This window comes from Triplophysa dalaica, chromosome 13, assembly GCF_015846415.1.
Source record: "Triplophysa dalaica isolate WHDGS20190420 chromosome 13, ASM1584641v1, whole genome shotgun sequence".
Lineage (NCBI taxonomy): Eukaryota > Metazoa > Chordata > Actinopteri > Cypriniformes > Nemacheilidae > Triplophysa > Triplophysa dalaica.
The window spans coordinates 11,382,986-11,398,648 of NC_079554.1; the positions used below are offsets into that span (position 1 = coordinate 11,382,986).

Here is a 15,663-nt window from a genome sequence, read left to right on the forward strand (position 1 = left end):
GAGCTGTTGTAGGGAATTATGGGTAGTTACATGTTTTTAGTAGGTTTTAAGTTATTACTCAATTTTATGACTCATCCTTTATTGGCGCACAACCAAGATGTTTTTGTTGAACATCTAATTTGTTGAACAACTCCTATTAGAGAACACATTTCCTTTTATATCAATGGGTGTTTTTGGGCCCGTCCTTTGTTGTCTGATGAACATTATAAACAGAGATCTTTATTATGCTGCTGCCCCTTTAAGAGCTCGCTTAATATACTGGAACACACATGTGTTTTGTTTCCAACTGTTTGGTCACGAAACTAAATACCTTTTCAAGGTTTATTTTTATTATGGGAATTTTGACATTATCTTGTGTTTATATGTCCGTTTCAGAGAGAGAACTCCATTTAATTTTGTGCTTCGACTCTCTGGGAGCGCACATATCTCAAACAACCCACGAGACCTGAAGGCTTTTAGTGATTATTCTTGATGAAAGCTGCATTGATACACATTTGGCTTCTATCAATAGCGACTTAAAAAAAAATAGTATTTAGTGTGATGTATAACGTCTTGTGTGCTTTGCAGTATTGTTAGAGAGCTTTGTACAATAGATCAGTGCCTTAAGTTTAAACGCATGATCCTGCATTAGTTTCACATGCATACAATACTTGCAAACACATTTCGTTATGTTTGCTATTTTGTACCTTAGTTGGGAAATTCTTGTATTTTGCATATTTGTTTATTTTGCAAGATTGAGCGCTAAACTCGTCTGTTCTTTCGGTCCTTCGCCTCTTACCTGCGAATTACGTCTTTGGGGAAGAGGACACTGATAGATAAGTGAAGGAGGGGAGACGAAAATGAGTGACTGAATGTACCGCTTACGCAATATAACATTTCTGCGCATTAATTTTTATAATACGCAAAAATTATAAACGCTATTGATCAGTTTGGCAGTCACATTGGTGCGACCATTAAGAAAAAAGTGTCGCAATGGCAGGAAAAACAGTCGCAAAATGCAACTATTTAGTCGCAGTCTAGAGCCAAAACGGATGGACACACTGCAAAAAACTTTTGTGGCCCTAAAATGTAAGTACCATCAAATTGGCTTTCCTCTACATAAATGATTTACTTCATAAAATTAATTAAACTGTGTTCTTTGTTTAAAGGAATTTGATATATTTGTTACTTTTAATTTGGGCCTTAACCAACAGTCCCCGTTTAAGTCCACTACATGGACTAGAATCCTGGAAAGCTTTCCTCAAAAGCCTCAATTTGTTTTTGACAGAAGAAATAAACACACAGATGACTTGTATGACATGTGAATTATCATGAAATTTAAATTTTAAAGTGAACTATTATAAATTGAATTGAAGTATTCCTTTTACTCCAACTTGTTCTATTAGGTCCAGCAGATCGCCATTGATCAAAATTTTAAATAATTAGTTGAAATGCCTTGTAAAACCAGTTTTATTTTACTTAAAATATAAAGGTCAGCCAAAAAATTACAGTGGAAGGTATTAACATATCATGCAGACCAGTATGGATTGGATGCCAAATTGTACACATGATAACTAGAGACAAAAATTTCCCATTTCTCAGGGACATGCTGTCTGCTGTTTGTTGACAAGCTCCTGAGTCATACGGGAAATGTGATGCAGGGTCATATGGGGAAACATTTGCACTTTTGTGCGTAATGTTGGGGTGATGAAGCTACAACCATTCTTTGTTTTCCTGTTAGTAACAAGCAGACATGCAGTCTAGGGTGTGATCCCCTGAATGTGTTTTCATTTAAAATGCAAATTGACCACCACACATTCAAATGTGACGGAAAGCAAATCCAGACGAGAGGAGTATTTTATCCGTAGAGTTCTTTATCCTTCGAAGATTCAAGCCAAACTATGTTTGTGGGTAATTAAACTGCACCAGGACCACGCCTCGCTCGCTCCAAATTGATGAGTCTTGTGTGTCAGTGATTCGGGTTTTTAATGTACCTGCCAGGACACGCTCATTCCGTGTGTGTGTAAACTTCCAATCTCCCAGTGTTGGCCATGCCACTCAAAAATGTATCTAGAATGTCTACGACATGAGACAAATAAGCAAATCTAACATTCGATGTTCTCTTCAAGTAGCTAGATACACTCCAAGTTCATTTGCAAAGCTGCTGGACACTGCCTGACACTATGTTCTCTTCACTTCAGAATATTGTTTTTGAAATATCGTCAAAGTATTGTAATTATTGGAAGAGCTATTTTTCCCCTTGAAGTAAGCAAGTAAAAGATGTTCAAAAGACCAACGACTCCTTGATTTTTATTGTCGACTTTGTTATAATTCCCTGGAGCTCAGGAGTCATATATCTAGTTATTTGCTTTGATTTGTTTCTGAATGGATATTGACCCAGTGTTGACATTTATTTTTCTATGGTTTGGCAGGAACGTTTTTATGTTTTGTTGGGTAGCGCCCGTCCCCAGCTCAACCTGTTTCTTCAGCTGCAAGGCAGATTTACAGACAATCAGAGAGACCTACCCTGCTCGCCGTGTTACATAGTGATGTTCTGATGAGCTCTCGGATCACTCGTTTTAGTTGATATCAATGGTGTTTTGAAGGGTGTTATGTCAGTTGTGTTTTGCTCTAGATGTTGCTGAGCGCAGAACACACCGCATTCAGGAAGAGGAAGGATATGGCTACTGTACTGCGTGTTATGGTGTCTAATAATATTTGTCCCCTTGAGGGGTTTCCAGGGTTGCTGATCTGGAAACAGTGATCACACTCAAACAGACACAGTAGCAGCCCAGCCACACCCTCTCTTCCTCTTTTTCTTATGGCTGTAGTCATTGCGATCCAAGAGTTCATTAAAGTTAAATGAAAGTTTTTCTTGAGGAAAATGCATGCGTGTGCATGTGATGTTTTCTGTCGGGCAGTTTGTGGTTCATAACTATTGGAAGAGTAGAAATGCAGGTTTAGGATATGCCACACAAGTTAAGATCGTACAGTTAAACACTCTCTTTGTCACAGCTGTCAAAACCATGTACAACAGTCTATCGGTAGTGGATTGTTACTTCACTCTAGCAAAAGTAAAGCCCTTTTATGTTCCCCAAATGTCATTTTAATTTTCTCCCAAATTAATTTTTATTTTCATATTTTTACTATGTGACCCTGGACCACAGGAACATTTTTAGTAATAGCCAAAAGTACTGTACATTGTGTGGGTCAAAATGATCGATTGTTCATTTAGGCCCAAAATCTTTAGGGTATTAAGTAAAGATAATGTTCCATGAACTTATTTACGAAATTTCCTATGGTTAAAATATCCAAACATAATTTTTGTGGGTAATATATGATGGGATCTAGGAAAACTATACACACTCTGAAAATTAACATATTACAGTTTTTGATGCCCAATGAAAACCCTTTCCAAAGCTGGTTTTATTTCACTCATACCTTGTATGTATGCTTAAGTCACGCTATCTGAAGTCGGCTGAGCGCTATGATTTTCAGGAACGGAATTTAGTGACAGGTATAGGTGACGAAAATAAAATCACAGCAGTCAAGTATCACAAGTAAAAGTCACTTTACAGTGGTACAAGACTAATAACAATTTAATAAAAAAACCTTTCCTAGTGTAGAAGTGTATAAAAACACTGTATAAAACGTTTGAATAAAGCGAAAGTAAGGAAAATTGTGCTGGGCACACTTAAAGAACGAGCGCTCTGTCAGGATTCAAAGAGCACTGCATCACAACACATGGACACTAGCAAACATTACGGACAACAACTAGTAAGTAGTGAAGCAAGATTTAGATGGTTTATCATGGGCATAGTATCTTAACTTTTGATCATCCTTCCAGACGGTGAGCTCCGCCATCTTTCGATTACCTTGCATTGAAAACTTTGCATGCTGTATTTTACACCAGACTGGCGGTAAATGTGCATTGATTCTCCTTCATTCTTCATGTTATTTGGTTTACTTTGATAGGTGAACTGTCTTTGTAGTGTAAAGTTATGAGTGATTATTTTGCAGCTCTGCTGGCATGTCCTTAAACATCATCTAGCACATCATCTGAACATTTTCCAAGATCGCATCACATATGCTATGCTAAGGACTTCATCTGGACAACTTTAAAGGCGATTTTCTCAATATTTCGATTTTTTTTTATTATTATTTTCAGTTGCATCTCGGCCAAATATCATCCTATCCTCACAAACAATTTAACAATGGGAAGCTTTAGGATGAGATAAAAATCTAAGTGTCAAAAATTGACCCTTAAGACTGGTTTTGTTGTACAGGGTCACATAAAAGTACAATGTTTACAGTAGCAGTGTAGTTTGTAGTGTTTACTGTAAACTATCAACTGCAGTATTTACTATAGTCAAATTCCTAGATGTTGCAGTGTTTTTGAACCTTACTCTAGTACTACAGTATCAGTTTATGGTAGTAAATAGTACAAAATGCAATATTATGGGTATGGTATAATTTGTTTAGGTAAATTTGACTTTTATTTTGCTGAGTTGTAGCTAAGACCTTTGAATATTATTCTGTGTATGATAGTAGTCTTTCTCAATTGAAGCAGCAAAATTTTTTAACTCTTAGAGCAGCTATTAAGATGAAGTAAATGTGTTTGCATTAGAGACGCAGAGAGTGAAAACTACTCGAGGGTGACAAGTGCAGTACACAAAACCGTGTCACTTATTTACTCCGAGACATACAGAACAAGTGGTAACATATTAAGCGGATGTAGAATTATTGACGCTAGTGGTGGTCATATCATGATTTGAAATAGGGATGCACAATAAATAATCAGCCATGTCTGTGTCGTCCGATAAATAGTCATTTTTAATAACAATTATGCCAACATATTAAAACCGAGAAATGTTAAATCATTTCCTATGGTTAAACTACTTCATCCGCAAGCAGCTCACAGTTAAAATACAGTACAGTACTGTCTTTCTGTCGTGATCATACACCTACTGCTATTATCAAAACATTGCTGTTATAGGTACAGTATGTAGATGCAGTATTTATGAATGTGTGAATTATAGGAACAAAAGCATATTGTTTGAATCAGACTGCTGTTTGAATGCTTCCTGCCTTGAGACCTGTTAGACATGTGGGTATTGAAAAAAATATCTGGAAGAACATCTATGATTTGTTTATTAAATATACCAGAAAAGTTTGAAAGTTAAAGAATCGTTAAATAGTGTAAAGTAGGCTTGATACATGATTTTCAGGGGAAAAATAGAACTAATGGTTACCTTGTTTTACGCAGTGAATGTTTTCAAATAAACTCAGTTGTCCAATTTTTGCCTTTTATTTCAGTCTTAAGAATTTTATATGAATATTTCGATACTGTATATCGGACAATATTTCGGTTGTCGGTTTCCAACATTAAAGAATTATCGGTTATTGTTATTGGCCAAAATTGACATATCGGTGCATCCCTAATATGAATGTAATTAGCTGTTAAATGCTTCTTTCTTTATCATAAAAAAATGTGAGTTTCTCGATTTGTCATGGATATCAAAGGACCTTACTATAGTAAAATGTGTTTTATAAAAAAAAAGATATTGTCGTTCTTTCCCTCTTTCTTTTGTGTTTCTGTCTGTTCTCCCTCTCGTTAATGACGCAGCTTACTGTACTCTGCAGTATTTGGTCAGTTGGAGATGATGTGTACTGTACCAGCGTCTGTGCTGACTTAAGCAGTTCAGTGGAAATGTTAGGCTAGCACGCCCACTGTCCCTCTCTTCGCAACACACTGGGTTTCACCACTTTTTAAAAGTGTCTCTTTCTCTCTCTGCAGAGCGTGTGTTTGTTGCATGGTGCTAAAAGAGGCTTGTTCAAATCAAGGTGTTCAGCATCCCAGTTTACACCGTGTCTGACGCAGTGTTATGGTTTAGCTGAAATGTTTCAGCATGGGACTGACTTTCTGACATCCAAAGAACTTAATGTTAGTTGTTCATTCATAGAATTACTGGGACAGTTCATCTCAAATGAAATTTGGGCATTGTTTGCTCACCCTCATGTGGTTTCTAAACTTGCTTGCTTACTGTACACAAAAGTAGATAACATAATATAACTCAAGTTTCAGATAAAGATAAAGTCAAACCGGTTTGGAATCGCATGATGGCGAGTAAATGATGACCACATGAACGCCACACAATTGGTTGTATTATTTCACCACGGTGCTCTTTGATTCTCTTGTTTGCACTTTTGTAGCTTTGAATTATGGGAGTTGCAGTTTTAATGTTGCTTGCACAGGGGAACCTGCTTTGCTAAAACCTTCATCCAATTGCACAACCTCTGATAAAATTACTTATCGATTTGTCTCTTTTTCTCTCCCTTTCCTATTTCTTTCTCTCTCCTTCGCTCTCCACTCTCATCCGTGTTTCTTTTTTGGCTCTCCTTTTCCCTTTGCTTGGTGCTGTAATGCACAAAACAGGAAATGCACTCTCACCGTGGCCTCCTGGGATTGCAGGGCCTTCAACAGACTGCCTGTCTGTCGGTCTCTATTCCCTGCTCACTGTCCAAAAGCACTTACAGTCTGTCTTCTCCTGCGACATCAGCAGCCGAGCTTGTTTCATCGTTTTGCCAGATTTTTTTTTAGGTTTGAATGCGTTTTCTAATGTGGATCAGAATCTGGTTTAGTTGCTCTAAAATGGGATGGGGGTTGAGTTTGTATTTTTTTAGCTTACTCGGGATCTGGTTTAGTTGCTAAAAGAAGGGGTGGGGGTTGAATTTAATCTTTATTAGAATCAGGTTTGAAGTAGATTGGGGTTGAGTTTGTGCTTTGTATCTAACCAAATTCGGATCCAGATCCAGTGGATTGGGAGTTGAGTTTGTGTTGTTTTTTTGTATCAGTAACTGATTTATTTAGTAAAGCTGGAAAAGAGGGTTGTTTTTTTTTGCTGTACATTAGATAACTTCTTTAAATTGGGAATGGGGGTTGAGTAAATCTTAGAAGAGTGGTTGAGTTTGTGTTTTTGATCTGGATCAGAATCTGGTTTCATTGCTGTCAATTGGGAATAACGGTTGACTTTGTGTGTTTTTAATCTGGATCAAAATTTGGTTGCGTTACTGTAAATCTGGAATTGAGTTTAACTGGATGCTGCTTCTGTATATTTATGTACATTGTTACCGTGTTGAAAATAGAGCAACATTCCTGTTGTAATGAACAGGATCCCACTGTTTACCCCAAACTGTGTGCTTTTGAGTGCTTGTGTGTGAGCGATGGGGAGATGGCAGTCTTTAGACCATCATGTGATTGTGGAGTGACTTTATTTTTATGGGTGTGGTGCATGCAGGAACAGCCAGTTCTCAGCCCTGGTTTTGTTTTTAGCTCTATATTGCAGAAGTACAAAAATTGGCCTTTTGAGGTCACAGTAAATCATTCTTCCTTCATTCACCTGTAACCTTATTTCAGTACAATGAAGTCCGATGTCATTCACAGGAAGTTTAAAGTAACATTTCAGTGAGTTTTGACTGACAAAGCTATCATTATCAAGCTTGACAGAATATTTTCCGAATATATTCATAAATGTATTTTGATTGCGTATTGATTATTTGGCCATGAATGCTCAACCAGCAGCTCGAAGTACTGTATACACAAATGTGTAACAAGCTCCAGTCCATATAATGTGTTTGTTTGTGCATGTGCGTATATTTATGTTTATGTGTGAGTGTGGGAGTGGAAGCCCCGTGCTGCCATTCTCACAATACGGGCTTTTGTACCCAGTGTTTGTTTACAATGCTGCCTTTGCGCTTTGCATAACTCCAGCAGGGAGGGACAGTCAAGTGATGGAAAGAGAGAGAAAGAGAGACGAGAGGAGGGAAAGAGAGAAAGAGAGATTGTGAGTGGTATCGGTGGAATCTGTTTGTGTGCACTCTTTTATCTGGTCTCGGGGCTCTGGTCAGATGATGTCAGGCACTAATGTCTGTGATTGGAGGTGGCAGGACACTGAAGATGGTGGAAGGTTATTTCTAGGGTCTGTTATTGTGGATTACCGTGTGCGCAGAGTGTGTTATGGTTCAATGAATTGGCGTGCATTATGATTGGATGTTGATTTAAAAAGTGCTAAACGTGTTGTTGAGCCAGCATGTATTTATTCTATTTCACACATTTGCTTCTATGTTGTCCTGTATGGCACATCATAGGAACGGATTTGACTGCACTGAAAACATAATTGTTTATTTTTCAAGTTCTTTATTCAATTAAAACAATTGGATTGAGTTTTCAATAACTTCTCAATAAAACTTGTTGTTATGTTGTATATTTAAGCATATTCCCAGTAGTATGCTTGGAATTGGCCAAAATATAAAAAAAATTGTCATTGGTATGGCATGATTAGCTCATACTGTGTTTTTTCAAATGATATGTCAGATCAGGGGCGTGTGTCATTTTCTCTGATCTCACTGCCTTGTTTTTTCATTCTTCTGTTAATAACCCAGACTGCCGCACCCTCTTCTGCAAGCAGGCATTGGTTACCTCATAGGTCAAGCATCACTTACACCAGCTGTGTGTGTGGACTTCAGTGCGTCAATGTAAATTTGCAAGGGTATGACTTTTCCAAACAGTCGCCGCTTGTACAATGTGTACGTTGCCAACTTGGGGAAAATGTTGGTATTTTTAGAAACATGGTTTCTTTTTTGGACTGGAACCAAGTGAAATGTGGGTTTATGTGTTCAAGGGAATAGTGCAGCCAGAAATAAAATTTCATTCATGTTATTCCAAGCTGAATGGCTTACACATAATGAAAGTGATTGAAGGTGTATCAAAGTAAATGTTAAGGGGTATAGTTCACCTTATAATAAAAATTCTCTCAACACTCCCACACATACCATCCCAAATGTATTTGACTTCAGCCTTTTAACTGAACTCAATTACAAAAAAATCATATGTATATCTTGAAATATTTTATATTTTTTACCTTATTAACCTCATTTACTCCATTCGTTTGAATGTAAAATAACATATTTTTTATGTTTTTTGTATAAATTGCAAGATTCAATGGCTGCACTGGTTGCATAGGCTGAAACTATAAACTAATGTTGTAACACACTTAACATCTTAAGTTCTAGATTTTATCACAAGTTAAACATGTAGAATTTAAAAAAAAAATAGAGGTTTGCTTGCAAATGCTTACAATACATTTGACCATCCCATAAGAAAGAGAGAAAGTGTATGTGTACATGTGTATGATTTGTTGTATGTTTATTGGACAAATAAAAATAATTAGTTTTCCTATGGGTGCCCACAAATGGGCCTTAACAGCTCATTATTGAGTTTTTTATTTTCACCAATTTAGCATTGTGGAATAAAGTCCAAAATTATTTTTGGGGTGTGTTTAAGTGGAAAACTAACCGAAAAGTAACCGAGATGTGTTTCGATCAGATTAAGAGAAAAAAGCAATTAGGAAAAAACTAAATCATTTTTTACTCACATTTGTCTCCAACATCACTTCAGGGTTTATGATCTGCTGTATGGATATAGTATTTATGTTCATAATTTAAGTTTAAGTTAATTATACTGACATCCCTTGTCTCCTAGATTCCACTCTGTTTTATACTCTCTCTCTTTCTCGAACAATTTACTGCAGTTGCTGGTGACACATCAGTTTTGGTACAGGAAGTGTGCGTAGTGCCCAGCCTCTAAAGTGAGGAATAGATAAAGTGAGGAGAGAGTGAAAACAGCGAAGCGGGAGCTGAAATGACATGTATTTGAAGCACTGGAGAGAAGCCAGAGGAGGCTAGCAGCGTGTTGATGACATCACTCTCCCCTCCTATTCTGCCATTGAAACAAACGCTCTCTTCACAGAATGAGAGAGGGTGGGCACGAGAGAACAAGTCCAACCAACCCATACCGAGTGAATGGGAGTACAGGAGGGGATAAGTGTGTTAGAGTTGCATGTGGGGTGGGTTTTAGGACCCAGCGCAGACGAGTTTCGCGAGCAAGAGCGCTGCCCGCTCTCAGCTGGGAGTCCATCCTCACTCAGACGCTCACACATTCCCGGAACAAAGTTTCCCTGCACGCTTCGAGAGCGGCATTCTGGGCTGGATGACCTGGATAATACTCCCGCATGCCTTTGGAATTCCCATCTGAGGACACAGCATACTCTTTTCTTTGTTGATTTTCTTGTCTCGGTTCTTATTTTACTCTCTCGCTCCATATGGGCCTCTCAGAGCACCGCAGCTGATCTGAGAGAGCGTGAGAGTAGGTACGCGTGACAACACACGTGCATTTGTGTGCGTTCTGCAGCATGCGCTTCATCACAAGCCCGGGACAGAGGCTGAAACTTTGCCCTTCTGACCAGACGGGATGAGCGGGTGAGCAAACGCTTGGAGTACAGGAGCCAGCCAGACTGGCCAGAGGATCCAGTGCCTTCTTTTTACCCACAGTCCTCTGCTGGCGTCATGCTGAGTCTGCAGGATTCGGTGTTCTTTGAGATCAGCATTAAGTCTCTGCTCAAGTCCTGGAGTGGGAATTGTGAGTAACTCTCGGTGTCAAGCATCAGCTTTATGAAGATGAAACGCCTAGCTCGGATTCAGCTTTCACAAATTTATTACAGCTCGGGAATCATTGCCAGGGTGCTATGACAGCCTTGCATACACGCCACTGTCTCTGCATAGCAAAGCTAGTACTGTTTGATGTCTAGTTGAATTAATATAGCATGTTTGTGTCTGTTAGGGGGTGTGTGATCAGAGCGTGGCGTGTTCTTTATACACATACACTGTCAGAGGCACATGTGTACAACAACATGACAAGCCAAAGGGGTCTTTATTTGGGACAGGGTAACAAAACACTTGCATGAACTTTCTTTTGAACAGTTCCACATGGTAATATTGTTCACATTATCTCTGAAGTTTCACGGCTATTTTTGCAGTTCAGTTGTCTGCTGGATCATCTGACTGCTGGATTTGATACATCTCCTAGCTCTGCAGTGTCTCTCTTATCTCATCTGCTACTCAGTATAACTAGCTTTATTCTCTGTCCTCCTTCCGCCTGATGTCCTCTTTGCAGGTCTTGGGTTTCTCATGATGTTTGTCTGATATAGGAAGTGGTGTGCGTATGATAATGGTGGATGGGCCAGTGAAGAGGCCGATCAATGAAAGGATACATTAGCAATCCCGGTGGAAAAAAAGAGCAAAATGATAGTATATCGCACACACATATAGATACAGTACGTGCACTCACACACACACAGCATGTACTTTTGTTCTAGGACATGTGTATTAAATTACTGTCAGTGTGTGATTTTTGGAATCCTGCAGTGATTCACACACTCAGCTCCATCAGGGTTATGGGATATACGTGTAATACTTGTAGAATTACAAGGATTGAAAATTGCATGTGAAAACACTGGTTAAGTTAATTTATTCGGATGTACTGTTTTTTGCATAAAATGATTCTACATAATATTCTTTCAAAATATGATCTGGATTTATTTTATATTAACTCAGTAAGGCAATGTCAAAGATTGAAATAATTGTAAAAATTATGATTATCATTTTAAGATTGTGAAACTGTTTTACAAGCAGTGTCACATGTTGAGTTGCATCAACTTGTTTCGATATAATATGACACTTACCTGCAATTTCAAAGGTCACAAAACAGTTCAAACATGTTTTTCAACATCTCACACAGTCACCTGCGCAATCCTAGTCTTCTTGCATGAAATGGAAATTTCGCCCCAAAATAAAATTCTATCTTTATTTATCCTCGACTTGTTCCAAATCTGTATAAATGTCTTCGCTCGATGAACACAGAGAAAGACATTTGGAAGAATGCTTGTAACCAAACAGTGTTTGGCCACCATTGAATAACATGGTAGGAAAAATTACAATGGTAGTCAAAAATGCCCCAGAACGGTTTGCTCTCCTACATTTTTCAAAATATATTTTTTGTTCAACAGAACCAAGTAATTTTTCCTTTCAGATATTTGGTAGAAGGCTTTTAACCAAACAGTTCTTGGCTTTTTCTGTGTTCATCGTAATATAAAAATGTATACAGACTGAAATTTTCATTTTTGTGTGAACTGTTTCTTAAGCACAAAGAATAGTGGCTGTTTGAAGAATTTTTGATCACATATTTATTGAGCAAGAATCATATCTCGGGCCCAGCTGTAAGTCTTTTTAACCTGAAGCACTCGTGTTAACTTTCTGAAAGTCACTGCTGTAATTGTAGACATACTTACGCACAAGCTTTTTTAGAGAAAGAAGAACAAAACCAGATTTATAGATCAGTGTTCAATGACCTTCCCATTAGGCCTTGCCGACTAAAAGATGTTCTCTGCATGAAAAGGAGTTGGTCTTTGGATAGCTTCCCAGGAATGTTGCTAAAAGTGTGGTTTCCTCAGAATGCACACCTGCATTTGAATGGCTTTCAATTGAAAATATGCTTTTTACCTCCAGATAGAACAGTTACAATACAACACCTACCGGAGCTGGAGCTATCTGGATCCAATCTAGTTTTTGGATTGGGCATATTTGGTGATTTTAGTTGAAAATGAAGGAGCCCACAGTGACTGTTGACCAACTGTCCCATCAACAGCCTGTAACATCCAGTGCAGTCACTCTGGGAGAAATGTCACTTGCGGTTGGCATGCAATACTAGGTTTCTCCCGCTTTTTCTCCTTCCTTTCTCCAATCTGGTGTGTTGGTGCCAATTCTCTTGCGTTGGGCCTCTCCATTCAAACAATGAGGAGTGAGACCTAGTTTCAAGAGCTGGCAACATTCAACCTAGCCGGTAGATTCTCTTTCCTCCACTATCTTCCCACTGTGGTCGAAGGTCAAAGGTATAACTTTACTGAATGTGAAGTGAAGCTGTGTAACTGAGATGAATCAGATAAGTGTGTGTATCTGTGAATTGCTTTTGGAGGGAGATTCGCGGTGGAATCTGGGCATGTTGAGACACCGCTGATATAATGTTTACACTTTATTAGGGCCATAGTAGATTAATCTCTCTTTCAAACACACAAACACACTCCATCATGAATGAAGCAGGTGGAAGCCCACCACAGAGAATTGTTTGAAACAGCTGTAATTTTTTTAAGATAACAAAGGTGGTTATTATTTATTCATGGTGGTATTCACTAAGGGTTGGCCACTTCATATGCTTGTACTGATCGGATAGTAATGTAATGCACTGTTGAATTCTGGAAAGTGCCACAAAGGATTTCTGCATGGGGTATGATTAGCAGGCATTATTTTCTTTAAGATCAACTTTTTTTTTTTTTTGAGCTACCTATACCTATTTGAGCTACCTCAATAACACATCTGGTTAAAGGGATAGTTCACCCAAAAATAGAAAATCTGTCGTTATTTATTCACTCACATGTAATTTATGTACTGTATATGTGGAACACAAAAGGAGATATTTTGAGAAATGTCTAAATTGATTTGTGCCAATACAATTAAAGTCAATGGGGGCCAATGTTGTTTGGCTACCAACATTCTTTAAAGTCTTCTTTTTTGTATTCTGCGGAACAAAGTCATTCAGGTATGGAATGACATAAAAAAAAACACACTTAAGTTTTGATCTGGTTCAGTCTGTGTATATGTTGTTGTTGTTTAGGGTAATCTGGATTTGAAAGTGAGTATTTATTGTATGAACAGATTTGGGTGAGATGTCAGACCCACCCTGAAGCTGCTGTGATCAGGAAAACATTAAGATGATCGCCACTGTGTGTGTTGGGCTTTAAATAGCTACGATAATGTAGATGACGATGAGGTCATTTACGTTATTTGATCTCTGTGTGTGATCGGCCTGTGTTCTCCTGAGACAAACCACATCCACATCGCTCAGTAGCGGAAGTCATCCTTTATGCACTAGGGGTGTAACGGTTCAAATGACTCACGGTTCGGTTGTGTCACGGTTTTAGGGTCACTGTTCGGTTTGTGCTATGTTCAGGGAAAAGTGACTACTGACAAATAATCAAGCTACAAATGACAGCACCAATAAAACAACAGAGCAAAGTAAGATTAAATAAGATACTATATATATAACTTTTAAGGTATAGAAATGAATTAAAATAATCAAATAAAACATAACATTGCATATGTACAAAATAAATCAAGATGGATCCTTATTGAAGTAACAGAAGCTATTGAGTCACATGCAGATAGTGATTTCCTTTACTTTTAACAGATAGCAGGAATATGTGGTGTCGCTTTAAGAGGAATGCAACAGATCAAGTACACTGATACTTTACACATGCGTTGTTTTTCATCTGTTTCGTCCGTTCACTTAAGACATAACCTACTATGTTTTTTAAAGGTACAGTTTGTGAGAATTTTGCAGTAAAATATCCCAAAACCACTAGGCCAATGTTATCTATTAAATCCTGAGAAAATCGGCATTATAAACAGTGCACCGGGGCCGTTTAGTCACCTGCCAATGGCGTCATATCCGCCTTGCCCCTTGATACCGTCTTTATTGACGTAGCAACCGCGTGACACTGTCGTAGACAGATGCCGAAGTCGTTCGTACCGTCGGTCCATCTAGCATTACTGCAAATGATGTGGGTACGTTCAAAATAACTTGATTAATTTAAACACTAAAACTGCGCAGTTATCACACCATCGAATTGGACAAGTACTGTAACATCTATGACTAACAGTTTAGTTTTAAAACCGTACATTACTCGGGTCTAATTCATTATAATGAAACAAAATGATTTCATCAAACATAACAATTATAAAACTTTATTACTTTACCTCTTCCGCTAACATAATTTCTTAAACAGAAGACTTCTTATAAATTACCAACAGTTTAGGATAATGTTGTTATTTATGAACGGTTGTCTCATATTTGTACTGTTGTGTTCCTTCTTGAAAAAAACAACAACGTTTGTTAGTGTGAATAATTTAGATTTTATTTGGGGGTGTTGCTTTATTTATATTTACAGCAGGTGACCGCGAGAAAGGACACAGAGCCCAGCTGTGCGAGTTCACTTTCAGTCAGCGAATCAGATTTTGGGACCATGTGGTGAAGTTCAGGGTATCATGGTGTCTTAGAGAATACTGTTTCCAAACAGCCTCGGCGTTAATGGCCGCTGTGTTGTGACTTCATTTCATGTGACTCTCTGCCTCACTCTTTGGCACAAATGCGTGCTATGGGGTTAGAAATGCAGCCCAGTGTGTCACAAATTATACGGCAGAAAGAGGAATGGAAGGAGGATGAATAGATTGAGAGACAGAGAGGGATTCCACACATTTTTCCTCAGCGTGTTTTTTGCTCACTCCTTCTGCCTCATTGAGTGGAAAAGTACAAACAACGTTAGAATGCTCATTAGTAGACCTGTCGGCCAATCAGAAGCAGGCCAGGGACCCTGTTAGGATGCTGGCCAATGAGTCGTCTGTCACATCATAGGGACTAGGAGGCGATGCTTAACAGGGAACAAAGTATGAGCGTTCTTACATAGACAAACACACAAACAGCTTCTAGGATGGAGTCTTACACGTGTGCATCTTTTTGTAGCCTCGGAGTGGGTGAATGTTTATGTTTCAGTATTGTGATGTGGGGGAGTTGCTAGGTGCGACCCTGCATTCTCCTCTGAAAAACTCATTAAATTTTACAAGGACTTTTTTTGTTCATCCTCCTATTATTGTTTGAGCTTCCCCGGCATCATCGTGGTATCCTCGGCAACCTGTGAGAGACAAGGGTTGGGATTTCCTGAGTGAGGGCAGACATGT

The 15,663-nt window shown here is 38.4% G+C and overlaps 1 protein-coding gene across 10 annotated transcripts in view; it reads left to right on the forward strand.

Annotated features, from left to right (window-relative positions):
• fryl (furry homolog, like) overlaps positions 1-15,663 on the forward strand; it is a 79,678-nt gene that overhangs the window by 16,929 nt on the left and 47,086 nt on the right. For 2 of the 10 annotated variants that reach the window (XM_056764838.1, XM_056764839.1), the window contains exon 1: positions 10,349-10,456. The exons of 7 other annotated variants lie outside the window; for them this stretch is intronic. In XM_056764838.1, the coding sequence (XP_056620816.1) occupies positions 10,384-10,456 (73 nt within the window). In that variant the 5' untranslated portion in view covers positions 10,349-10,383. Of the gene's footprint in view, positions 1-10,348; positions 10,457-15,663 lie in introns of those variants that run through there. One more of the 10 variants, XM_056764842.1, reaches the window with a different exon arrangement.